The sequence below is a fragment of the Poeciliopsis prolifica genome, unplaced genomic scaffold (assembly GCF_027474105.1).
Source record: "Poeciliopsis prolifica strain line A6 unplaced genomic scaffold, Auburn_PproV2 SCAFFOLD014, whole genome shotgun sequence".
Classification (NCBI taxonomy): domain Eukaryota; kingdom Metazoa; phylum Chordata; class Actinopteri; order Cyprinodontiformes; family Poeciliidae; genus Poeciliopsis; species Poeciliopsis prolifica.
The window spans coordinates 9970852-9998754 of record NW_026562389.1 but is presented as its reverse complement, the minus strand read 5'-3'; the positions used below and the strand labels follow the sequence as shown (position 1 = coordinate 9998754).

At 35.6% G+C, this 27903-nt stretch overlaps 2 protein-coding genes across 3 annotated transcripts in view; one reads left to right on the top strand and one right to left on the bottom strand.

The window, feature by feature from the left end:
- LOC129366042 (nuclear pore complex protein DDB_G0274915-like) overlaps positions 1-18190 on the bottom strand; it is a 39347-nt gene extending 21157 nt beyond the window's left edge. Inside the window, exons 1-2 of the mRNA XM_055039632.1 lie at positions 17949-18190; positions 7965-7994 (exon numbers count right to left, since the gene is read on the bottom strand). Coding sequence (XP_054895607.1) covers positions 7965-7994; positions 17949-17970 — 52 coding nt within the window. The 5' untranslated portion in view covers positions 17971-18190. The remainder of the gene's footprint in view (positions 1-7964; positions 7995-17948) is intronic.
- Positions 18191-22620: 4430 nt separating this feature from the next.
- The window catches only part of rusc2 (RUN and SH3 domain containing 2), a 30293-nt gene continuing 25010 nt past the window's right edge, over positions 22621-27903 (top strand). For both annotated transcript variants that reach the window (XM_055039390.1, XM_055039389.1), the window contains exon 1: positions 22621-22832. The gene's annotated coding sequence lies outside the window, so the exon portion shown is untranslated. The remainder of the gene's footprint in view (positions 22833-27903) is intronic.

Sequence of the window (27903 nt, the reverse complement as noted above, 5' to 3'; positions counted from 1 at the left end):
AAAGCTACGAGAAAAGCTAAATGTTATTTTAAATGTTTATCTTTAATTCCAGAAAATATTCAGAAAATCCCAGATTAAAATGAAGGTTTCTCCTTGTATGTACTATAAACTGGGGGATTTTTGATGAAATGATGTAAAATCTTTCATTTTGTTACACAATAAAATAAAACTCTCTTCAGATCAAATCAATTTCCAATATTAGATGTTACTGTTTTTCAGTTCAAGTATTTTTCACGTCTGAATAAAGAAAAAAAAAACAGGATGGAAATATATGAAATAATCCATCTATTTATAAATCTTTCCACCCAAACATTTACATATGTATCCATCCACTAATTCATCTCTCCACCATCCATAAGTCTATTAATTTGTCCATCTTTCCACCCCACTTATCCATCCATCCTTTTATCTATATATTCATCCATCTACTTATTCTTTCATTTGTTCATCCATTCATCTGATTATCCATCCATTCATTCTCTTGCTGTCTGTTTTCGCTTATTCCGTATGAATTGTTAAACACATATTATCATATAACTAGTATATTCACAGTGAAAATTTGTATTGACGCTTTAAAAAAATATCCATCCATCCATTCTCTTGCTGTCTGTTTTTGCTCATGTTTTTGGACTGTGGGAGGAAGCCAGAACTTAAAAAAAAATATTAAAAATAAATTAATCAAATGGCCAAACCTCTGATTACCAACTGCTTTTGAAGAAAAAAATGGTCTGGAGAAAAAGCAGAGCATGTTTGTGCCTTAACTTTTCCTCCAACATCAAATGTATTTATTTCTCTCAGAGCTGCCTGTTGATGCATGTCTGCAGTGCTGTTACAGCGACAGCTTTTAGAGAGTGAATCTACAGAGGCATGAAGAAAACAACATAAAAGGATCTGAAACAGCTAAAAACCATTGCAAAAAGAACAAAACAAGAATCCATAAAGGATCTTCTAATATAGCTGATTTAGGTGTTGTTATTCTGTGTTGTTTTGTTAAGATTTCTGCTGTATGTACTATAAACTATAAAAGAAAATTCAATGCAAGAACTGGCATTTTCTACGGATCGACTGTTATTAAGGATGCAACTGATGAAAGTTGAGTCATCTTAATTCTTATTGATCAACTAACAACTAATTGAGAAGAGGCCCTGCTGTATGAAGATGGCCATCTTTCCACAACATGAAGTGCTACATTTTCAGGTTGTTGGATAGGTGTAAAATATTTTCTTATGTTCATGAGAAGTGAAATATTTCCCAAGAACCGAAAAATGTTCATGGATAAGTCCCACCAGTGGTTAATTTTGAATGAATATTAATTGTACCTTCTCTGCGCTAACTCAGCCGCTTTAGCCTCACCTTCATAGCAAATCTTTTTGTCGCGATATTGACACGTTTCCGCCATGAAGCATCCCGACGGAATCAGGGCTATTGATGTGAAAACTTAAGCAGTTTATCGAGTGTTTAAACAGAACCGCTTAAAGGCATTTATTATTCCACACCGGATTCGAATTGGACCTTTCCTCTTTCTTCGTCTGAAGTGGCGCCGCCGCCATTTTGTTTCTGTAACGGATCGGCTTCTGGATGAACAGCGGCGCCCTCTGTTGGATGGCGGCAACACTACAACACTAAACTGATAATGGCCATTATTAGTTATTCAGTTAAGTTAATTAGTTAAGGGGTGGGCAAAGAACACAAAACCGGTACTCAAGTAAGAGTAGAAATCCTTCATAATAAAATTACTTAAGTAAAAGTAAAAAGAACAGTGTCATAAAAATATTCTTAAAAGTTTGGGGGGGGTTTTCCCCAAAAAGAAACTCAAGTAAATGAGTTTCAATTTAATCTACAATTAGATTAAATTTCAATTTAATCTAATTGTAGATTAGATTAAATTGAATCTAATCTACAATCTATTAGATTAAATTTCAATTTAATCTAATTGTAGCTGTTATCCTTATAAAATTATGACAGAAAATGAAAGAAGATTTTTAGTTTACCAAACCTATAAATCATAAAGACTCCACTGGTTCTGTTGAGTTGGTCTTTCTGCATCATAGAATGACTTTTCTTTCTGATTCTGAGTGAGTTAAGCTGAGACAATCCATCATTCACTTTACACAGTCTCCATGTCTGTGATTCTTGGGGCCAGGCTGCAGACAGCTCCATTAACTGACTGCTAGCACAAGTGAGAAAAATATATAGGGTCATGACTGTAAGCAAAAATAACCCACTGAGAAACAAAAACACAGCGGAGAGACCATTAGCAATCCCGCATCTGTTGCCTGCAAGTTGTTAAAGTCACAATCAGGACGACGCAAATGTCCATTAACGTTCTTGTGCAAAACTCACAGAAACACGTCACAAGCAGACGAGCTTGGGGAGAACATATCCCAGCATGCAGCAGGGCCTTCTTGGGAGAGCATCCGGCATCATTTATAATTAACCGGCAATGACTTATGAAAATGAATAAGTTATATTCAGTTACGCATGGACGTGCGCGGCGCGGCTGGACGAGATGACATTTACTGGGCTGTCTACAGTAATGAATACTCTATTATGGGCACCGAGGGGGATCGGAGAGGTTTTGGAGATGAAGAAGGGATAAAAACATCCAAATCTGTTTATTGTTCAACAGAAGAAGGACAAGATGTTCCCTGTTTCATTCCCATTTAGTTGTGTCTAATTAATATTTGCATACTGAAATTAAAGTAAAGGGAATCACACAGGAGCCATCACATGCAAGGAATCCAAAGGTAACTCCAAATCACTTGCAAAAAATGAAAAAATTATTTGGATTTTTAAAAATATTCTAGAGAAAATGTAGCTTGGGACACAGAAATACCATGACTCAATGCTGCTTGACAATACATAACTTCCACAAGTCTGAACTGGATTAGCGCCATCTTGGTAGGCAAGTGGAGCGTAAAGCAAAGATGAACCATGGCTTCCAGACCAACAAAAATAAAGAATACTGACATTTTTGACCAATGTGGAAGAAATATCATTTTTTGTATTGCACAGAAGTGGGTAGAGTACTCAGAAATTGTTGTAATGTACTTAAATTGTTTATAAGTTAGGAATGAAGTGAGAGCCAGTTCTAAAACGGTGGCTGGTTTATTGTTATCATAGCAACTCCATAGCAAGAGTCATGATAGTTAGTTACAAACGCCTACCAAGATGGCTGTCAACTAAAGTTCCCCAAAAGTGTGATGTCACGAGAACTATTGGCTGGCGTTACAAAGCAGCCAATCCAGGAGCGGTATTCACCGTTCTTTGGCACTGATTGGCTGAACCCACAAGACTGGAGACAAGGAAGACCGTGGATGTTAGCTCCTGTGGTAGCACCAAGATGGTTTCCACTGAGCATACTGGTGCTTATGAAGGTGTATCTGGTGTTTGAACTGTTAAAAGGAACCATATTAAGTGTTTTTAGAGCAACTGAAGTATTTGTGAATTTCAACAATTTGCATTCATAGAGGTGGACATTTATCGTACCATTTCTTGCTTATCATAAAGAATTTCCTATGAATAAAATTTTAGATTTATCATCATGATAAATTGAAGTTCTTGATGGTAAGTAAAAAAAAAAAAACTGACACGATTATTAATTTTTTTTGCCATTTTCTTCACTGTTTGTTTCATAAAAGCATCAATAATTATCAATAAATTCAAAAATATGATTAAATGCAGCTACTGTGTTCAGTTTAGTAATATAAATTACTATTATTTTTTAAGTATGTGGCATCCTGAAGAAATCTATTTCTAATGGTAATATTTTTAAAGAACAATATTGGTGTTAAATGCTGTACCATTAAGTCACAGCTATGGAGTCAAATAAGCAATAAATATTTTTTCATCACAATTTGTGCAAAATACTGTGGGATTGGTTAAAATAAACTCTAAGCAAATAACGATTTTGCAACTGTGTAATTCAGCATAATAATATAAAAACAACTTGAATTTTATCTATTTTTCCATTTATATCTGTTCAAACACCGTCTGAGTTTTGTGTATTTTTTGTCTTACAGTGAAGTGCAATAGAACTTTTTTAGTAATTACAAGAAAATAGATGTCCAAAATGGCCACACAGTTCCTGAATGAAGTAAACTGACTCAGAAGAAATTGCTAAAAGACATTCAGCACAACAGTTCAGGCTGTGTCAGCGAAGGCCGCCTCATTACTCCAACACTCTCCCTTCATTAAAGCCTTAGCGACTCCTCTGCATTCATTATTCTGCAGGTATAACTACGACATGACAGGAAATGTGACAGATTTTGCCTACAATTCGCTGCACAAAATAAGTGATATAACACTATGTGGTGCAGATATTTAGGATTTATTTTATTAGCTTAAAAGAAATCCCTAACAAATCCAATCTATTGTCACTTCACACTTGCTCTCAATAGGAAAAACTTCAAGTCTGTGAGGATTGTATGGAAATGTTTCACTGAAACTTGAACCAGTATTTTAAAAAATCAACAAAGATAGTTTCTGGAAGATCTGTTCCAAATACAGCTGGATTTATAGTGAGATTAAGGTGTTTTAATACCTCATATTCTGATAGATTTGGTTTGATTGAGGATCAAAATTGCAAAATTTGCTGCTGCAGTTCTCTTTCACACTGCACTGAATGAAATGATCACCTCATCACCTGTGGGGGCACCGCATTAAGAAACACTGAAAGAAACCACACAAAACACAAAATGTAAACAAAAATGGAATAGCATAGGATTTTAGAGGTTTTCTCTTGTCGCTGATAAAAGACAACAAGCCATTTCTCCATTAGCAATGGACTAGCATGTTTGTTTTGGCTCTATTTGTTTATGATGCTTCCTGCATTTGGAGTGGATTTTAATGCAATTGAACCGAAGCAGAGTTTACTTCGACTGAAGCGAGACTGAGGTTTTTAGGTGGAGAGTTTGTTTTAGACAAACAAACTGGAGTTTGAATAAATCAGACTAAACAGGTTGGACCTGTCACAATAAGAAATTTTGGTGATTAATTTTGAGATTAAAAGTAATCTATAAAGTACCGATTACTAAAATATTATTTTATAACAGCCCTACTAATCTCAAAAGTTCAGTTTTTTGGTGGAAATTAAATTTTATTTATTTATTTGTCCTATCAACAATGACAATAATCAGTCGTTGTAGGACCTAGGCTGGTCACAATATTGAATTTTGGATGCTGATGAATTGTCCCAATAATTATTGCGATGAATGATAATGTTGACCTTTTTCAAGCTATATATCGACAATGGCATAATAATGCAACTTTTCCCTCTTAAAGACCGATACATTTTAAGCAAATAACGTTTTTGCAACTGTGAAAGATATCCTAAATATTCAAAATAAAACCCAAAAAGAACAATAAATAAAACAGACATAAGAACCACACACAATAGAAATCTTAAATTAAATGGATTATGAAGCTTCTATAAATAAAATTTCTCTATTTTTAAACTTTAATGAGTCTTTTTCCTCTTTCTGCTAGCTTTTATTTACCATTTTGTGATGATTTATCACATGAAATACCTAGTAAAATACATAGTCTTGTCACTGTAACCCAAAAGTGGAGGAAATGCTTTAAAATCTGGATGATAAAGTGACATATAAACCAATCGGGTTTCAGAAATGTCCTGGGACAGCAGCCAGTTCCCTCTGGGAATAAATCCAGTGCTTCTTACTATTAAGCATAAATCAGAGCATGTTTCCAAACTGGGGCATTAGAGCGGCACAAACACGACAAATTTTTCCTTGACCTGAAACGAATAACTGTGTCACCTGACAAAGTGGCATCCTGGGTAAAAGATTTATTGGTCACATCGCCGGACATCGCAGCCCCAAGGAAAAACAGATTCTGTAAATAGGTCAAGTTTTCAGAGAACTGAAGTTTCCCCATTATGTCTGGAAAGCTGTTGATTTATAAAAACTAAGGCTGACTTAAAAGCACTCAGGTGTTTCATGTAGCTCAATCAGTTTTGTATTTGATGACCCTTGACCCCACTCAGACGCAGCTTGTTATCCTCACTCTGAAAGAGCGCATCATGGTGCAAGATGGCCAACCTGGAAAAGTATAAAAATAAGTTTCTTGTTCCAGTTGCTGTAAAAGCAAACACCAAATTATTTTAATTTATACAAAATAATGTTTTTTCTGCACAAATGTCTGCATTTTCAGTCATTCAAGTCCACTTTTCACCATCAGCACCGGATTTTTTATTACAAATATGTGCAAAATGCTGTTTTATTCTGCTAATATAAAAAAAATCACAATTTTGAATTTGTAGTTTTGCCAGAAAAAACACTATTAAAATCACATATGAATATGTTCACTTAAAAATAAGTCAACTTTTCAGCATCAGTATATGAGTTTCCATTACAAATGTGCAAAAAAATGTGTATTTTTTCACTAATGTGAAGCCCCCCACATCTCACAATTTTGCAATTGCTGTGTTTCAATTACATGATAAACACAATTAAAATTCACATGTGAATACCTTTTTTCATGCAATAAGTCATTAAAAACTATTCTGTGCCATCATCCCCCAACCACTTCCTGTCGTCATCTGCTTTGTAGTTTCTGGCAGTAGTAACATCCTGTTGTTGATCATGTCACTTGTTTGATGTGAAAAAAAATGTTTCCATTGCAGTTCTGCAAACTAAATCAATTTCAACACTACTTCATCCTAGTTCCAAAACTTATTGAAAACAGGTTTTTTCTAAATTGCCGTTAAGCTAATTTATTTTCAAAATGTCAAATTGGACACAGCTTTTTCCATTAAATAATAAAGATATGACACAAATTCCTTTGATCCACCAAAAATTGTCCTTATTTCCTCTCCTTAAAACTGCTCATCTCTGTGCTGTGAGTTTGTCAGAGTCTCCAAAAGAGCTTGAAAGATTTTTCTCTATAAATGAATGGCACATTGTCATCTCAGGCTAGCAGGTGGCCCTTTGTCTGTGATGATCTATTGATTTTCCTTCCCTCCTCCGTCAGCTTGATTTCTTATTCTTCCACTCATTCCCATTGTTCTCCCCTCATCACCGCCTGCAGAGAAGTGGAAGGGACAAACAGCTGCAGCCTAGAGAGACGTTTAAGACAAAAAGTGGCTGGAAAGAGGGGATCATTCTTGCATCTCTTCTTAAAACAGTTTGAATTATCTTCATGCGTCTTACATGGCTAGTAAAAATGGACTTCATTGGTAGAAAAGCAGATTGCATAACATGACTAACACTTTGGCTGGTTGGAAATCCAACTGCGACACAGCTGGACTTCGATTTCTTGTTGAAAGCGAGGTCTAAAATATATATAATGCAATAAGTCTTTAGACATTATACTATTGAATCACAAAAGGTCACAGCTTGTGCCAGAATGGCATGTTTGCTGAACGTCAACACTGCGCAGAACTAAAACACAATCTTAGGTATAGTTTTGTTTTGTCACTAGCTAATTTTGCTGTAGGATACATTCTCTCAGTCATTATTGTGATCTGTTGTTTTGAGAACTTTTTCAAGTGATACATAATTTTGTAGCAGTTAATTAACACTGGAACTGGAAGAGTTTTTAAATATTCAAAATAAGACAAACAAAATAGAAATAGAAACCACACACGACAGAAATATAATTGATTATTAAGACTGCAAACATAATTTTCCCAAATCTTAAGATCTTCAGCATTTTAATGTGCCAAAAACTGTCTGAAATCCCACTTTTCATTGGATTGTTTTTATAGCGCAGTTCTTCTTCCACTGCATCATGTCATTAGGTAAATATAGACCAAAACGTTTGAAGAGTGTTTCTGAAAATGTCACGACTCTATGAATTAATGCAGTTTTGTGGGAAAAACAAGATTTACCAAATAAAATAGCCTGTGAATGTATTTAATGTCCAATCCTGTGGTAGTTTGAGGCTTCCTGTGAAGGTAATGTGTTTACTCATTCATGTGAATAAAGGCTTGAATGGGTTCTTACCTGGTGGCCCATGAAGTTTGGCTTTCTTCACTGAAAAAAGGAGGAGAAACTTTGAGTTAGTCAACGTGTAAAAGAGAAAACATACTTTTTCGTCAGTTTTAAGCGTTTCTCATCACAAGAAATATTTATCTTTGCAACATTTCACATTTTAACTTAGAAAAATTTAATTATGAATGTTTTTGAATTTTTATGTAGCCTAATAAAATCAAACAGAATTTATTTTGATAAATGTTGCCTCACATTTGATAAATGTTCGTCAATTGTCCAGTGGCAGCAGGAAATTTATTTATTTAATAAAGAAAATTAAAGGGAATAAAGTAAATATTCTCCCAGTCAGTCCATGACAAACTTAAAAATAAGATAAATAAATAGTACAAATAATATCAATACTATTTATATAAAGTGACATATAAACCAATTGGGTTTCAGAAATGTCCTGGGACAGCAGCCAGTTCCCTCTGGAACCATCTTTTTTTGCTAATCTAAAACTTAAGCTAATACTGGTAGCGCTAACGGCTAACACTTGACAGTTAAATGTTTTTGTTGTTATTTTCTCTATTTTTTATTAAATTAAAGTTAATGTTTATGTTCCGCTAGTTTAGTTAGCATAACATTTCATTATTGTTTGCTTTTATGGAAAACCTAGCCATAAAATGTGAAAAATAAAATGTATTTTGCTCAGCATCAAAATGGCAACTTTGACTCAATGTTACCAATTAAGCTAGCTGCTCCACAATATAAAAAATACAATTTACAAAAATCTTATTCCTACAATCATCTTCCATAAAGTCAACAAAAAGATTTTTTTTTAATTAATTAATTTTAAAGTTTTTTTTCTATTACTAGAAGAGAAACAATGAAAAATTGAAACATTGATAAATTGTTCTTACAGACAAAAGGAGCCGATTAAAAACTAATCAAGATTAATCATGCCACAAGATAAAATAAGACTTTCAAGAGAGTGCATTGCATTATTTCACCTGAAAATATACAAAATCCTATCTGAACAAATGATGAGAAGCAAAGAAAAACAATTGATCTTAATGCTAATCATCAAAACACTTCAATCAAATTCAGTAATCAGAGAACTTTTCTGACAAAAGGCCCGCAGCTTTCTATTTAGATTATGCAAAATACATTACAATATTCTACTTGTGCAAGCTACTGATTACGTCTTAAAATATTTGAGCAAGAAAGATAAATCATTTCTACATCACTCACACACATTGAACATTGAATTATGCCTGAATTTGAAATTTACACCCAAATGCTACAGCTCAGAGACATATTACAGAACTTTAGAAACAATAATGTCTTTGGCCATAATATGAACCTCTTAACTGGAAAAAAAAACCTATTGATCATCCAATCCTTACAACAACGGTGGAATCGACTAACTCACTCATTTGGTTACCTGTGATTTACACCCTGTGGAGTAACTTGCAGGAGTTTAAGGTTTTTAACAGATCACTGTTAAAAGTTGTTTAACTGCTTCAAATGAAACAATAATATGGAGTGAAAACTGTGGCAGCATTTCAGATATTCAAAACAAATAAAACAAAAACTGGTCAATAGTTATTGATTGATATGCTTATTTCATGATATGTTTTTCAGCCGTGTCGTCCAGCCCTACAAATATGCTCAATAAAATAAAATAAAACATTTTGACCTGCATCAGGTCATGTCTCTCAGGCTGTCGGCACAAAGCGCCTTGTGTGTCACGAGTCCTGCAAAGCGTCACTGAAAACCTGATGGCGACCTGATTGGTGGCGTGCCAACAGCGTCCAGCCAAAACCTGAAGGGTTGGGCTTTCACCAAGCGAGCGGGAAAGGGCATTCACAGAGTTCAGTCTACGAGATCTGTGTCTGCATTTAAAACAAACAAAAAATGTGTATTTCTCATCTGCTATTGTCTCATACCATACTATTATGAAGGAGTGACATTTCAACAAATATGTAAAAAAATATATTCCTTATAAAAGTTACATACAACAAAGTTGCTTTAAGGACCAATTTACGCAGTTTAACAACGAAAAAACTTCTGCTTTCAGGTTTAGTGACTTTCAAAAGGCAGAAACTATCCAGAAAGGCAAAGACTTGACCAATTTTCCAAAACAGAACTAAAACAAGATGTCAACATTAAAGTATGTCAGCAAGAAATAAAGCAGTACAGCCGTGAAAGGTGTGACACACATCTCGGTTCGTATGGAGGTCTGAATCCCTGCGACGGGGAGGCAGAAAGCGGGGCAGATGTCAGACACGTGTCAGCTGGAGTGATTGTATGAGGGGATGCGTGCTGCTGGTGACGGTGGGATAATCGCTCTGAGCTAATGCCTTAAGCAGGGCTGAAACCTAGCGGACACAGCTGCATTGTGCCAGGAGATGAATTACAAAGAAAAAAGACTCAAATTTAAAGCTTTCCTCTTTTTTTAAATGAAATGAAGTGCGGGAAGCATTGTGCATAATCTAAAGCTGTTAAAATGCTTTTCCCAATTAGGAAGCTTTTGAGACGACAAGCTATTGCTGCTATTAGTAGAAAACAAAGTGATGTTCACGTGACGACAGATTAAAGCTGCTGCTCACAAGCTCCCCTGCACAGAAATTATGTCACACTCACATCTGTGTTGTCTGAAACCATCAAATACAGTAGAATCGAAACTTTGATTGCAAAAATTGAACATTTTTCTGGTATTTATGTTGCAAAACATGTGCAATTTTTTTTTTCATTTGACCAACAGTTTCAATAAGCAATGTAAGGTTTGCTCTTTTTCAGACACAAGTTCTGGGTTTATCTGCAAAGTTTTAACTTAAGGCTGAAAAAAGCATCACATTAAAAGCATTTCATATCAGTCGATATCGATAATTATTAATTAGTTTTTGTTTTAGATATCTGATATTCCGCATTCTTTCCTGTTTTTCCATTTTTCACTCTCTCTTTTCATGTTTAAACAGCTCTGAGGCACAGTGGGGAAACTTGAAACTGCTGCTGCACCAGTTACTCAACAGGCTGTTGCTAGGTAACCAAAGTTTGAGCCAGTTAGTTGATGCCACCAACTTTTCTTAGCTAGCTGAGAGGTTGAACAGATATCTACATCTTCCAGAATGCTGGGTGGTTCTGGAACAAAGTTCAGGGAATATTCTATATATTTCTGTTTTATTTATGGATACTGATCACATGTCTATTGCAATATATATAGTTGATTTATTGTCCTGTCTTATTTTGACCATCATTGTGGTGTCGATAAAGTTCTCTTTGATTTTATAGAAAGTTAAAATCACAATCATCCAGTGACTTTTATTCAAACATACTAGGGGGGTAAATTGCTGTGAGTCGCACTAAGGAGTCCACTTCTGTCTAAAAGTGCAATAACAAAGGATAAATATTATCTAAATCAAAAGTAGCAAATAAAAACTGTGATTTCTGTTGGACTTTGAAGAAATAATGATGCTCTAACAATAATGCAAAGAAAAAAAAATATTAGACACAATTTTCTCTGCAGAGTTTCCCCCTTAGTCATCCTGCTGCTGAGAGCGTGAGCACTCGGCCCAGAGTGGTGGATCTGGTTTGATCTCCTAACAGGGATGTGAAAGTGGAGCTTTGAAGCTCAAAGGAAGAACAGACCTCTGAGTGGTGAATTAAAAACATTTCAGGTCCCAAACACACAGAAAACAATACACCTGCTTGCTCTGTTGGACTCTCCCTGATCAAAGAGTGAAATTGTATGATCCATTAAAATGTAAATATCATTTTTATACAACATTGGGGAAAATTAAACACAGGAAGAAGACAAAACATAATTTCCGCATTAACAAAATTGCAACATTTGTGACATTTTTATCTGCTTTGGTTAACTTTCACAATGTGAACCAAACAGATTTGAACAATCTGTTCCCCTCCTTGCCTGTGGGGGCGCTGCAGAAAGAACCACTGAAGAAAACGACACAAAAACTCACTTCCTCCTTCACAATGTAAACAAATGGAGTGTCATCGATTCAAAAAGTCTTCATTATTAATTCCACAGGCCGTCATCATTCCTGTTATCCCCATAACTGTCAAATCCCATTTTTATAATATTGATGCGACCAATTAAGGAGAAAAAAATATGTTTGTCTTTTTATTAGATCTATTATAATATTTGGATTTAACAGTAAATAATGTGTTCCATATTTAGGCTGTCAATCAAAACTGCAGTTTGATTATCAAGTACTTTTAAGAATTTTATACAGAAATGAAGTGCTTTCCAAACCTGGAAAACACTTAAATGAAAGGCTTTCAAGCACCTGCAATTTAAATGGCTTAAATAGATATGAGTGGCCTAAAACACGGGTTAGGAAATCCCCGATGTGTTGTAATGTTTAATAAAATCTGCTGAGCAGCAGCAGCAGCAGGCCAGCAGGAGTAGACTGTGTCATTACAAGGAGCCAGACTGCGGGTCTATTTTTAGCTTTAGTCCGGTGGCTTTCAGAGTGTACAGGTTGAAAACCTGTTGGCCATGAAATTAACACCCTTTCACTGCCATTAGATCATAAATCACCCCCGCAGATCTGCTGAAATACATCTACTGATGGCTCAGAACATGTTGGATACGCTACATTCAGGGTTTTACGCATAACCGCTGCTCGCTGTGTGGGAGCACAGAAGTCCTTTAAAAATCAGATTTCAGCTCAGAAAATAATTAAATTCACGGGAAAATACAGCAAAGTCAGAAGAGAAAATGTTGACTGCACTTTTTGTTTGCTGGGTGATTTTACGTCGGCATATTAATCCCCAAATTATAAAATAACCTTTGTTTGGATTCTTCTTTTTCGGTAGTATTTTCTAATTTTTGGCATTTCAGAATGTTTATAATATACAGACATCACTTTAAGATAATAAAGCAGTTTGGATATTGACCCAATAAAGATGATTAAAGAAGTCATTTCGTCACAGTGTTAAATATTCATTAGAATTCAAAGTTTATTGATCTTAGTCAGGGTGTACTAATCTATTTCCAGATTAAACATTAGTAGCTGTGACTGATGCTCTGCTGAAAGTTTAACTTCTTCCCATTAACTTTTCTTTCTGCTTCACCTGGATTGTTACCTCAGACCTCAGGCTATTTAAGGGTTTCATGTCAGTGGCACAAGCAGAAGCGTCTCCTTTAAGTTTCCCTGGAAGCACTGCCAATTAAGCAGCAAGAAACACACTAGGACAAACCACATGTGAGCGCAAATATTGCAAAATTTCTTGCAAATATTTCTAGAGTAGCTCCACAAATCAGTGATTTTGATTGAAATAAATGTTACAAAAATTCAAAGGTCGTACAGGAACTAATCCATGATTGCATCTCATAGATCAGTTCCTGCTAAGGCCATTGTAGTTAGAAGAAAGAAAAGGGAAAAGTACATTTTCACCCAAATAATTCAGACGTTTTGAAATTACTCTAAGAAATCTTCTAGCAAGAATTTCTGAGCTCCCAAAGTCAGAAATTTGCACAAAATAATCAAAGAAATATTCTAGAAAATGAAAGGTGTGATTTGAAAAGTCTAAAAATTTGCTATCAAAACACTGCTTTAGATTCATCTGAAAAATGTCCTAGAAAAAAAACGAATTTCAAAAGCTGAAAAATTTTAACATTTGGACATTTTCTGATTATTCTGAAGTGTTTAATACTTTTGAAACACAGAAGTTTTTTCCAGAAAATTTCTAAGATTGACCCAAAAATTTCAGATTCTTTTCACTCAAATTTTTGACTTTTTAAACTGAGCAATTTCAAAGTTCTTTCTAGAAAATTTATGAGATTAATCTGAAAACTTCTGTGTTTTTCAGTGAAATTTACTACCATTTGTTTCTACCTAAATTGCTCCTAATGTCATAATGATCTATTATTTCATTTGAAAAAGTATTTATTTAATGAATACACTGATATTTATTAACATTTGAGCAGTTTGTTGATGGGTTTACCAATTCATTCTAGCAGGACTGTCCCTTTCAGACATCTATAATCTTAAAATGAAAATGAAATGAGTTTGACACTCCTGTCTTAAACAATTACAGAAAATGTCCTGAACTTCTACTCAGATCATCCAGGGAAGAAGATCAATCATAAATTGAGGCAAAAAAAGGAAGCCGCTTGATAAAGGAAGTAAAATAAAGAGCGCAGGGACGTGAAGTTCACATTCCCATACAACACAGAGAGAAGACAGTGAGAGCAGCAGATGGCCTGGGGATTACTTCCCCTCGGTTCCCATCCCCCTGATTCCAGAACGGGCCGCTGAAGCTTTACTGCTCTCTCTGCCGATCCCGTCCACCGTGCTGAATAACCCGGTCTGTTCTCACCTACTGCTGGCCCACTTATTTTACAGCTGCAACTATCAATTATTCTGACAATTAATCAGTTTTTCTGATGATTAATTGATTATTCTGATGATTAATCATATTTTTAAAATGCTTTATTGTGCAGATTTTTTTTTATTTAACCATTTAACCATTCATTTATTGTAAAGGAAGCATCTAGTAGCACTGCTTCAGTACAATTTTGGAGAGTTGCACTCGCCTCTGGAAACGATTGACATGGTTTGCTGAGAGTTGGGCAGTAACTAGTTACATTTACTCAATTACATTTCCCTGAGTAACTTTTAAAAAACATTTTTAGGAGTATTTTTACTGCACTGTACTTTTTACTTTTAATTTAGTAATTTTATTATGAAGTATTTCTACTCTTACTTGAGTGAAATTATTGGATTTTCTACCCACTGAATGAAAAACATGTTTTAACCAAAAATTCACCAGACACAGTCACTCACCTGCAGTTTTTGTTAAAGTTTTATATGTTTTTTATTAATTTTGTTACTTATATGAATTCTTGTCATTTTCGTCCAAAATTTCCACTTAACTTTATATTTTGGTCTGTCTCATGATATCATTTTTAAACATTAAATAATTTAGAAATTGATCAGTTACTCTGTATTTGAGCACCAAATACAAATACCAAATCTTGGACAGCTACTTTTTAGTTTTACTTCAGTAAAAATATGTTGAAATAATGCTGCTCTTACTTGAAGTACAGTTTTTGGTTACTCTGTCCACCTCTGCTTACTGCAAAAATTATTTCCTCTAATCCGAATCTTCACAGCTGCCTGATTCAACAGAGTATGGTATAATCCCATTACTGTTTGCATTTACTCAGCTGATAATTGCCTTCCAGAAATAGCAGATGTCAGAAAGCGTGTGCAAGTTTTTCTCTTCCTCGACAAAGCCAGGAATGAGGAAAGTGTTTCTAAAATGTCACCCCGCCTGTTCCTCAGCTTTTTCCTGAAGGAAGTGAAACTAGCTTTAGACAGCCAGAACAGCTCTACCTGTCCGGATGTATGAAACTCCTGATGAATTATCTCTCTGAACATTATCTGGAGATCAGAGTTAAGAAAACTATCAGAGAAAAAAATCCATCTGCTTGGTCAAGATGATAGAGATCGTCTTACAAGAATGTCTTAGCAAGAGCTGAAAAGTAAGTTTGTATGTAGCTGTAGTAGAAATGATGGCAGATAAATCACACTGTTTACAAACTATTCACAATCACAGAATCCTGCAGAGATTGCTAAAAATCACTTTATTTTTATTTTAAACATGGCAACAATCTGGACACCTTCTTTAAATGTTACCTCATTTTTTCTATTTAAAAAAATCAAGGCATTTTTTTAAATGCAGGTCTTTACATCAACACATTAAAAAGTGAAGTTTCTGCAGCTGCTGTTGACATGTCACAGCAGGACCTTCTTCAGCAAACATGGTCATATTTTCATTAGCATCTGGCTCAAGCGCAAATGAGAATGAGCTAAGGAGCAGCAACTGTATCGCTAACCGTCAGAGCACTGGGAGGGACTTAAGGCATCACGGCTCTGCTAGATTTATTTTAACTAGAATCATCACAATTGTTATTTATCCAAATAAAAAAGGAGATTAAAGTGGTGTAAGCCTCCAGAGTCAATCATGTTTCTTAAATTTTACAGGACAAACTCCTACTGCTTGATACACAATAACCAATATTACAAACAATATTATAGTTTAGTACAATAACTTCCGGGTCAATTTATCATCCACAAGTCTCGATGAGAAAATTGTTAAGAATAACATCTAAAAAATTTTATTATTGTGCCATTTACCAAGCAAATTATTGAAGGGAAGCAAGATTATTAGTTTTCTGCATACAGAAAAGAGGTGACAGTCAAAAACCTGCAATATTCAGGTGACAGTCTGAAGCTCCACAGGTTCATCAGAAACAGAACTGCACTCTCCATTTCTGCTCAAGAAACAGAATTACTTTTTTTCTGTTTTCATATGAAGTCAGCCGCCTGAACCCAGCTGTGCTTCACTCCCTCCATCTCTCACACTTCATCAGCGAGTTCAGTGATGGAAAAAAGGCCCAAAGATGAGAGAGAAACAAAAAAACCCCGCCACAATCAATATGAGCCACAGGAGATCAATTAAAGCTGCGTTCACACTGCAGGACTTGATGATCAATTCCGATTTGTTGTGAAATTTCTTATTGTTATTTTGGGTTTTTTTTTTACATGGTCGTTCACATTTCCAATTTATGCGATTTATACATAATCTCTCGTGTGAATTGCAAACTACCTGAAAGTGTCCCGCATGCGCAGTAGAGGGCGCAATGACGTCCCATAGCGAGTGAGCTCAGTGTTTTGCTAACTGACGTTTGCGGAAGTAAACGGTGAACAAGGACTGGAGAGAGCGCATTAACAACTTAATCTGCCATGTTTGTTTTTCTTTCCGCTTGCGCGCAGAATAGTGACGTTTGTCGAGTATCGATGACGTTCACGTCGGACGAACGCGACCTGGCTGTTCAGGTTCAGGTCACGTTTGACACATTCGATACGTATCGGATTTAGATACACCAATATCCGAGTAGACTGGGTCGTACTCGGGAAAAAAATCGGATCTGTGTTGTTCAGACTGTCATAAAAATATCATATTAAGACAAAAATAAATAAATAAATAAATAAATAAATAAATAAAATTACACATGCTGTTTTTGTTCATTTTTTCTTTACTTCTCCTGCTGAGCATCACAGATAAGTTCCACTGGAAAATCTACAATATCTGAGCACTTTAACTCAAGGTGCAGTGAAACATCTGATTTTTACACCAGTTTTTGAAGAAAAAGGAAGAAAACCTGCATTTTATTTTATGTTTTTCTTAAAATTAATCTGCATGGCAGAACTTTCAAAAAGCAATATTTGCAATATTTTTAAATATGCATCTTAAATACAACATTTTAATTCTTATCCATTTGATAACTTTTATCAGTGATAATCAACGTTCTTAAAAAATGTTTACAAGTTTGTCTACAACACATTGAGATTGAAGGCTGCATTCCAAGACACTATAAATGGCTGCAGAAGTGGCATGCAGCCGTCTTCATTCATAAGGAAAGTTATTTTCCTGTCATTTCAAGTTAAAAAACTTGAATTGACATGAGGTCCTTCCATATTCAACTAACCAAAGTCACCATTGTAGTTTGTTTTAAAATAAAATGCAAAGAAACAAATCACTGGCTATTCAACAGGTTCCACATAATTGTATTTTGTAAGAAATATGTAGTAGCCTAATTTGTGAAAGATAAAAATCAACCAAACTTCAAATCACTTCAGATTGACGAGTTGAACTATGGTTTGGTGTTCGTTTACATTCTCCCCACTAAATGTTACTTTAAAATTTACTCTCCAGTTTAAAACTTTTTCTAGTTAAATTCAAGTTATAAGATTTAATGTCATTGTCTTATATTTAGATTCAAATGCATCGACTTCAAGGTTTCTGTGGAACAATTTGATGTGATTGAATCCACTCCTGCTTAAAACGCAGCAATTTAATTAAAATATTTCGGTTTTACGCTTTGAGTTCTGCATAACTCCTTTTACAGTTCTGCACGAATTTCCCCCTCAAACCATAGCAAGCATAATATTTAACAAATCAAACCACAGCGCATACCTCTGACGCACAGCAGGGACATCTCAGCGGGATTTTGTGCAACAGTTTCTCCAAAGCCGAGCAACCCTCAGTGAGTTTCCCCAACCCAGGTCCCTGTTGCTCCGCAGTCATTTATACTCCAGCCAAAATCTCACGCACTTTCCGCGCCATCTCACAAATCAATAAAGTAAAAAAGGAAGCAGCAATGATGTGATGCGGACAATCCGCGGAGCCCTGAGGGGTTTCAGGGTCGACTGTCACCGGCTGAGACCGACAGACTACCGGCTGAAATCCGGTAGAGCGAGGCGGCTCTGCTGCTGCGTTCACGGACCGGAGTGAGGAGTCGGAATTTAGAAATTCCGATTTGTAACAGGTGTTTCAAGGCAACTTTTAGAAAAATTCTATTCCCTTACTAGAAAGTCTAAAATTGGCCAATTTTAAAGCAGTATGAGCATATCATCATAATTTTAATACTTCAATTGTAAATGTAGCCAGTTTTTCATACATCTAATGGTGTAAATATTCTCTACAGTTGACAAGCAAAACTTAGTTTCTGACTCCAAGTTTAGCAATAAAGTTAACATCCAAAGAGTCAGACCAAAGTTGCTATTAGAAAGTTGCCAGTTTACATACTCAGGACTGATTTGACCACCAGTATTTGTTCTTAAATATTTCCAATTTTCACTAAAACAGATTATTTTAAACTTCAGTTATCTCAAAGCCTGCTTACATTTTCTGGTTTCTTTTGAATATAAAGCTTTGGCCATTTAGGTGATCTTTTCTAGAACTAAAAGGTCATTTATACTTTGTCAAAACCAATTGTGACGTTTTACAACCAGAACTCACAAACTTCCTTTAGAATAGATAATAGAAATTGAAGCCATTAGTCATCATTGAGCTTTACTGGAAGGGTAATGAAAAGACAAAAAAGTCCTAAGTCTTCTTTCTTAGGGTGAGTTTGCTTGTTTTGAGCAAACTCACCCTGAAAAAGGATGAAAATCACAATGAGACAGTAGAAAACAGGAGTCGAGGGGTTTAATATAAATGCTGTAAACTTACCTGGTGGAACTCTTGGTCTTCCTTCATTTTGATCCAAAGAGTGAAACTTTTCATCAGAAGCCTGGTGTTGTTCCCTGAGTACTGAGGATGTGGTCCTTGAGGTTTGGGTCTTTGGTGGTTGACAGGTGCCTCTAAAGAGGGGTTTTGTTTGTATCTTTGCCCATGAGACTGGTGTAGACGATGTTATGGTAAGAAGGACACTGAGACCTCTGGGTTGGGGGTCTTTGTTTGGGCCCCTGCTGGAAGTTAAACGCCTGGTTTGGAGTATTTGGCCTGTGGCCAGTTTCATGGGACTCAGGCCTCTGTGGTTGATGTTGCTGATAGTTGCTAGGTTCCTGAGGCATAGGGTTTTATGGGGATGTTCTCCCTTGGTGGCTGGAAACATGGAACTGAGGTTTCTGCTGGTTTCATGGCACCTGAGACTCAGCCTTCAGTAGTTGAGGTTTCTGGTAGTGGCTGGGTGCCTTGGATTGCATTTTCTTTTGGTTAGTTGGCTCAAGACTGCCTCTCTGAGGTACTACTTGGTGGAAAGGTGCCTGGAACTGAGATTTTTGATGATGACCTTGACCCTGGGGCTCAGGCATCCCTAACGGAGGCCTCAGTTGGTGGCCAAGTGCCTGAAACTGAGGTCTTTGCTGGTAACCTGGGGCCCAGATTTCTGTGGTTGAGGCCTCAAATGTTGGGGAAGTGCCTGGGAGTGAGGTTAATGCTGATTGCCTTGAGCCTGCGGTTCAAGCTTCTGTGGGAGAGATTTCTAGTAGTGACTAGCTCTTACTTGGGGACTCAGTACTTTTGGCTGGGTTCTCATTTGGTTGCTCAGTGATTGTGACTCAGCCTTCAGGGGCTGAGGTGTTGGTTGGTGTCTAGATGCTGTTTCAGGACACTGGCTGGGCAGGATAGATACTGGTTTGGGACTTGAGGTTGTGTTCTCTGATAGTGATTTAGGTACAAAATAAGCCTCTGCAACTATGTGATTTATTTATTTTTTTATTGTAGTTAAGATTGCTTTGTTGTACTTTAGGTTTGATTTGGTTTATTTTCATAAATAGAGCAATATGTATTATATTTATACAAAAAGCTACTTGCAGATCCACTCTGAATCCACATGTAAGATTATCCAGCTGAGCAACAGATGCCAAAAGATCAGACTCTATGTACAGAACTGCCACTCATGTTATGTAAACAGTTCTTTTTTTATCTGAAAAAAGAAACAAAGATTATATAATGAACTTCCCTATCAGTAGTGCTGGGATTATGGGGAGACCCTGTATGCACATGCAACCACCGTTATCCTCATCTCAGCGGATGAGTTCAGATCAGAAAACGTAGAAGTTATAGTTCTCAATAAACTCAGTGTTAAAGCCAACAGAGCAGGTAAAAGGATGTTGAATGTATATTAAAATGTTATAGCAGAAACAAAATATTTCCACTCAAAACTTATTGTAAAACATGTGGATCCTTTGAGTAAGTGATACATCATCTTTGGTTTGGGACAAAATCAGTTGTTTATAATTAATTAAATCAGAAATTAGTATATTTAACCTATATTCTGCAAGCACAAATCCATTTCAAGTTGATTTAGGTATGATGCAGCTCTTGGCTACTCCTGCAGGACACATTCTGCCATCTAGTGGCAAAAAACACTCCTGCTAAAAATGCATAGGTGTGGAGAGAATTAGGATATTAAATCCACATTAAACCCATACCAGGAGTTGCATTAGCTTAAGGTTGCCAGTATGGCCCCCCATAGAAGGGAGTTTTGTGATCCAGTTAAAAGGTGGAAAGTGCAAAAAATTGATAGAAATATTGATCCATAATGATTATTTTTAATTCAGTCAGGACATTCACCAGAATTATCAAATGGAAGCCTTTAAAATTTTGCTTTTTGCAGTTGTCACTCTGTGCATTAAACTCACAACTGGACTCAAATTTTTTTTTTTACCACTGAAACCAGCTATCATTGTCTATACCCAGTTTAACCACTCCAGCAGTTTCACATTTGCAACTGAGTATGTGTTACATCATCTTTGGTTTGGTGCAAAATCAGTTGTTTAATTAATTATGTTTTGGGTTGTTATACAATCCAAAACACAAGAGATGATTAGTGCTTAAACAGATGGTCAAAAATAAAATAATATTGTATTATAACTGGTTGTACTGTCTTTTTATTTTATGCTTAGCTTAACAGAATTTTATGACTTTCTGAAATCTGAACAGGTATCCATCTTTGCTTTATTTTAAAGCCTATGTTTTAAATATGCATATTTAAGTGTTTTAAATATGCATATTTAAATATGCATTTAAAACAGTGATGTCCACTTAATTTTATGAAAATGGAGCCTTCAGCTAAATTGTGCAGTCATCAATAAATTTGATGACTTCAATGAAAAAGCATTAAACTGTTTATTTAATGTTCTTAAATTCATTCATGTACTCCTAAAACGTTTTGTTTGGTTGTAAAAAAATATGACCACTAGATGGGGCTCATTTAACACAACAGAAGAAAGACTGTTAAGGTAAACAGATTTGACATTTAATTATATGATCCCATCTTGGATGTATTTTTCCTTTATGATTGGCAGTTGCAAATCTTTGTAAATCAAGGTGATTTACAAAGAACTTGATACTTATTCTAAACTAATCTATGAGTCTAACACATCTACTATCATAAGCATAATTTGTAATTAGCTTATGTTATAACAGTGGCAGTTATGGCTGCTGATTTTAACCTCGCAAGAGTTACAAACAAATACTTATTTGGATTTTGAAATGTAGAGTGGTATTTTAGTATGCCATTGTTTACTATTTGAAAGTAAAATCAATGGATAAATAATAAATTTACAGTAAACAAGTTAAATTTGACATTTCATTTCCCCAACAGTGACAGCAGCCTTCAACAGGATGAGATTAGCTGTTATTTGTATAATAATATAGAAACAGTATTTCTAGGTATAATATAATTTACACCCCAAAAAAAACTGTTACACTTAGTTACATTTATTCAGGTACATTTATTTGAGTAACTTTTTTAAAAAGTAGTTTTCAGAGTATTTTACAATGATGTTCTTTTTACTTTTACTTGACTATTTTTTTAGTATTGATTCTCTTACATGAGTAAAATTTCTGGATTTTCTGGATTACTCACATTTCTCAAATTCACCTAACACAGACACACACCTGCAGTTTTTGTTGAAGTGTTTTTTTTTAATTGAAAATACTGTTTTGGAAAATCTTTTAGGTTGCCTATTTTATTATTTGTTTGTTACTTTATGGGTTATTGTCATTTTTGTCCTTCAAATACCAACATTTATTCCGGATTTTTATTTTTTTCTTTCTGATTATGTAATTTTTAAATATTAAATGATTGCTAATTTGATCAGTTATTCAGTACTTCAGTAGCCTCTTTACAGAATACTTTTTTACTCTTACTTTAGAAATTTCTTGGCTACTTTTTACTTTTACTTGAGTAAAAATATGTTGCAGTAGTGTTATTGTTGTCTTTGTGTAGATCCCTTATGTTTGTATTTTATTACTGATTTTCACCTCCGTGAATTTATCCCTGGATGAGGTGACATGCTTGTTGACAGTGATTTGTCCCAGCCCGGGTTAGATAATCCGGTCTGGGGCCAAGATGGTGACCTCAGGCTGACGTGAGGCTCCGGGTCCCTCCCATCCTGCGATGCTCCTCCGCGGCTCTGCCTGCCTGCCTGCAGTCTGGCTCTCAGAGAAAACAACATTCCCACACGGAGAAAACTAGCAGCCCTCCAGCTCGGTCATACACCGCCACGCCCGTTGGGTTTTTTTGTTTTATCGACATCGGAACGACAGAAGACTCCGTCGGACAAGGTAAAGCGGATAAATGCTGATGTTTGTTGTTCGAACCGCGGGTGGGTGAGGAGAAAAGGCTCCGCTAACCACCATCGAGTCGGAGGCTGAAAAAACGGTATGATGCAGTCTGAACCCAAAAACACAGCTTCGGTTCCCACAATTCATAGTATTTCATTAACGATGAAATAATTTCCGTTTACAGTGAAGTGAATGACGCTTTAACGGAAAGGTGACCCTAAAATTAGCTTGTGGCGTTTTGGGTTTTCAGTATGAAGGCTCGTTCTAACGGTTTGACACATCACCATCTTCATCGATATTGAACTGTGTATGTTCGGATTAAACATGGCCGCCATCTGCTGTGAATTACATTGTAATTACTAAGGTTTATATTGATACAGTGTATGTTTGTTGGTGGCGCACAGTTTGCCCCTTCAGCGGCCTTGTCCCCTGTGTTATCTCCATATTGATCCCACATTACTGGAATCATCCTCAGCAACACGCGTCACGTTCAAAAGAACGTACCAGTACGACTTCCGCTCTGGCCGTTCAAAATAAAAGCATGCCAAATTCTTTCATTGTGTCTTTTGGGAGGGATTCTATGTTTTATTTTTGTTATAAAGATCAATATGAATTATTGAGGATTTGAGGATTTTATTTAAAGTGATTATATTAAGTAAAATGGTACATTTTAGGCAAAGCAGCATATATCAGAGTAGATTTTAAGGTATTTTCTAACTTCCTTGCAGTAAGATAACTGAATGAGTACATACAGTTACCAAAAAATATGCCTTTTCATATAGGTACTTTATGAATTGTGCTCTTTTGAAAAAATCTAAAAATCTCACGTAGTAACTGCATTTAATATTTTTAAATGTATCTATTGATGCTTTCATGGAACCAAAATAATGAAATAAACAGTCTCTACAAAACTATTAGTTTTTGGGATTTATTGTTTTGATTTCTTCGTTATTATTCAATAACATAAATCTCCATTCCTACACACCAATGTGGGATTTACTGGCAGATGCAGATTTTTTTATTTGGACTTTTTATGCCCTCAAAAAGGCCAGTTCTTTCTAGATTAAACACAATAAATACAATTTATGCAGATGTGTATCTAAGAGTGTGTTTGTTGGTCTTGTTGACTGTAGAGTAAACTGTATTTATAGTTTTGGCATGAACAAAGTATGGTTTTCAGTTTTGATGCATTAAAGGTGAAAAAAAGAAAAGAAAATATGTTACGTTATTTGTCAACAATACAATCTGATCTAATTTAAGAAGTGTACCCAACGAGTAATAGTTTGAGGCCAAGGACCTGTTTAAAAATTATTTTGAAGCTTTTATTTTGAAGGCTGGAGGCCTGTTCTTCCTGTTATGGCCATTCTGGTGTCTTGTTTTCTTTTACAGAGTATGGCGGGGATGCAGATTACTCTCTGATCTAAACAACAGCCTTATGTTTGTGACATGGATGCTGGATTAGAGTTTAAGCTTTGATACCTAACCTGATTCCCACCAAATGGGTCATCTGTGTAAACTGCTGAAATGATATTATTACTTTTCTTTTAGGGAGTGACTGTGACTGCTCCGATTTAATTTCCTGCTCTTTTTTTTAAATCTGGGCTTGTTTTTTTTTTTTTTTTAAGTATATTTATAACCAATTGTAGGAGTTTTGTGTCAGTAAAACGTCTTATCCTGTTGTCTATGTTACTTGTGCTGATACAGGCAATCAAATAATCTCAGGAAGAATGCAGAGAAATAAAAGAAGGTGATCCTGTTATATAAACTGTTTTTGTTCTGGGCTGGTCTGGATTTTGTAGCCCTTTTCACCGTTTGACATTGTTGCCTGCTTTTCATTGTTAGATGATTTTTGTTTGTCTCTCAAGTACAAACTGAAGAAACTTGAATTTCATTCTTTTGAATTATTTTCCTTTTATGTTTTTGACCTTTTTACAGTGGCAATAGAAGCATTTAAAACCATTGTTGAAATTTTAGGACAGAGTACATTATGGTTCTTATTCTTCTGGATTGAAAATAATAGTACAAAACTAAAACCTCTGACTTCTATGGTGAACAACATCAATGTGCTTCATTTAGAGGATAAAACTAGACACAAATAACATTCCCCAAAGTAACCTGAATAGGAGAAGATTGCAATAATTGATGCCTGAAGACTGAAATCCATGGACAACAACCTCTGCATCTTCAAATGTCAAGAATTTGTTTTCAAAATTGGTTTTCTTAAACATAAAGTATTTTAAATTTGGTTAAAGAAAACCAAATTTATAACCAAAATCTTCAGATTTGACAATGCAGTGGTTCTCATCCATAGATTTCAGAGGTCATGGATTATTCCAAAGCTGTCCTTCCTAGGTTACTTTTGATAATGTTATTTATCAAAAATAAATAATGTTAGGGTTAACACCTGTTAAACATACATTAACAAAGACAGAAAAGACAAAAGAGTTAGATTCTTTTTCACTCGCGAGGAGAACGGACAGAGATGTACTTCAGTTACAATCTCCTGCCGCTCTGAAGCACATTTTGTCTGCTCCTCTATTTTATTGTTTCTAGGATCCCTAATCACAAGGACGCTGTAGCTCTAAAGGGAGGGGAAAACAGCTACAGCGTCAAATGTTATTCACTAACTAACACACAATCATTCTGTACTAGATAATCTCCTTCCAGGCACAAAGATTAATAAAATATGTAGTGATCTTAGCAATGATGCTTTTATTGGAGGCCAGCAACTCAACCGAAGCAGAGCTCTTCACCAAGAGGTAAACCTGCAGGAAGATTTTGTTTCTGCTCTCTGTCAGTGAGGCCTTCTGAGAAAAGAATCAGAGTAAATCAACAATACAAGAAACATTCTTAATTCTATAATGAGATTAACTTAAAGGAAAGCATAAAATAAAGATACATTATAAAGATCAATGAGAATAACAAATAATTGATTAATAATATCACAATTTCTCCAACAAATAACATTATTTATTTATTTATATTTATAGTGCTAATAGATTTTCAGAACTCGGAAAATCTATTAGCCAACAATTATTACACTAAACAATTATTTGAGATATGAATATTGTACAAACTGATGTTGCTGTGACAATATATTTGCAACATAGGTGTTGGTGAACGTCATGCTCTGTGAAGATTTTTAAAGCTGAACTACTTTATTTATTAATGTCCTGTTTGTTTTTATACTGTATTGCTTTATTTAGATTTTTTTTATTTCTTGTATTTGTTCAGCATTTTCAGTTTTTTCAAGTTAGTTTATTATAATTACTCACAAAAGACTAAATAAACTATTAGGTTTACATTTCCCAGCCACTCATTCTGTGGTTATTTCTCTTTATAGTTGAGTTCCTGACAGGTTTTATATGTAAATATATGGCTGAACATTAAATCAATAAAAATACATATTGCGATAGATATAGCAATATGTATTGATTGATATTAATAGATATTTTAGAATATTTTCTGGACTTCATCCAGAGTGATTTGGTGGAATCAAGTAACTCAGTCTCTCTTTGGTTACCTAGCAAAAACTTGTTGAGTTACTTTACTACCTTTTGCCTCATAACTGCTTACAAATAAACAATGTTGTAGAGTGAAAACTGTGGATAAAACAGGAAAAATCATGCCACCAGCTTGAGAGTAATTCAGATATCTAAAACAAAACTAATCAATAATTATTGATGAAACTCTTATATCGTGATACGTTTTTTCAGTCATGTTGTCCAGCCCTGTTTAAATATAAATACAAGTTCTTCTAGGACTATAACAGGAATAGAGCTCCAGCTCAAACTGATGTCTTGACAGTGACTCAGCTGTTGTGCATCAGCTGCCTGCATGTCAGTCACCCAGTGCGCTGTTTGTGTCTGGGTTTTAATTAGCCGTCCTTCCAGTCTCCAACACTAGCCTGTTTGTTTAACCAACGCTTAGTGCAGTGCTTCTCAAATAGTGGGGCGGGCCCCCTTTGGGGGGCGCTGTGCGATACCTGGGGGGGCGCGTGTGATCCTGGGGAACAGGCTTTTTTTTTGGCTGTACTAGTATAAAGTGTAATTGCGCACAGTAGGCGGCAGTGGCGCTCTCATTGTTACTTCTGTCACGTTTGCGACAGTGCAACATTTTACGACTTACAAGACAACAGGTTTGCCTTGGTTAGCAGTGTTACGTCAACAAAAAGCTCCGACTGCGTTCTGTCTATGGCCTCCGTTATTCAACAACCCCCAACATGAAAAAGTTTTTAACAGGGATGAAAAGAAAAGCGGAGAGAGACAAAGATAATGAGACAACAGAAAGTCAACCGAAAGCTAAGAAGAGGAAATACGACGAAGCGTATTTAGCGCTTGGCTTCACTGTGACTACATGTTGGAGAAGAGGAAAGACCGGTGTGTTTGCTGTGTCTAAAAATGCTCGCAGCGGACAGCATGAAGCCAAATAAATTAGCGCGTCACTTAAATACGTTACATCCCAATCACGGCGGTGAGCCGCTAGAGTTTTTTCAGCGAAAACGTGCTGAATATTGCCAACAGTCATCCCGCTTTGTGAAGGCTACTTCAGTAAACCATCGAGCGCTGCTAGCATCATATAAGGTGGCGTACCAAATTGCGCAGTGCAAAAACCCACACCATAGCAGAGGAGCTGATACTGCCTGCAGTAGACATGGATAGTCACGGTGGGGAGTGGGGGGCGCGAATAGTTTTCTTCTTGATATGGGGGGCGTAACGGAAAATAATTGAGAAGCACTGACTTAGTGTGACATTTCTCACATTTCAAATCGAACGCAAAATTACTCCAAATATGTTATTTGAAGTTCAAAGCATTTTGGCTCTTATTGTGAAGGGCTGCTAACTTAGCATTAGCTGCTAGCAGCTATTGGTGGAGGGGACATAATCTTCTTGCTTTGTCAGATTGTAGATCTATTTTACTCACTAAAATATTGTCAATGAAAATGATTAAGTGTTGGTTTGATTTTTCTGTCTGAGACTGAAAGTCATTTTAAAAGGGAATTATTATGTTTTTTACAGGCATATAGTGCCATTTTATATCATAATTAGGTAACTCTTGTTATCTTTAGTTG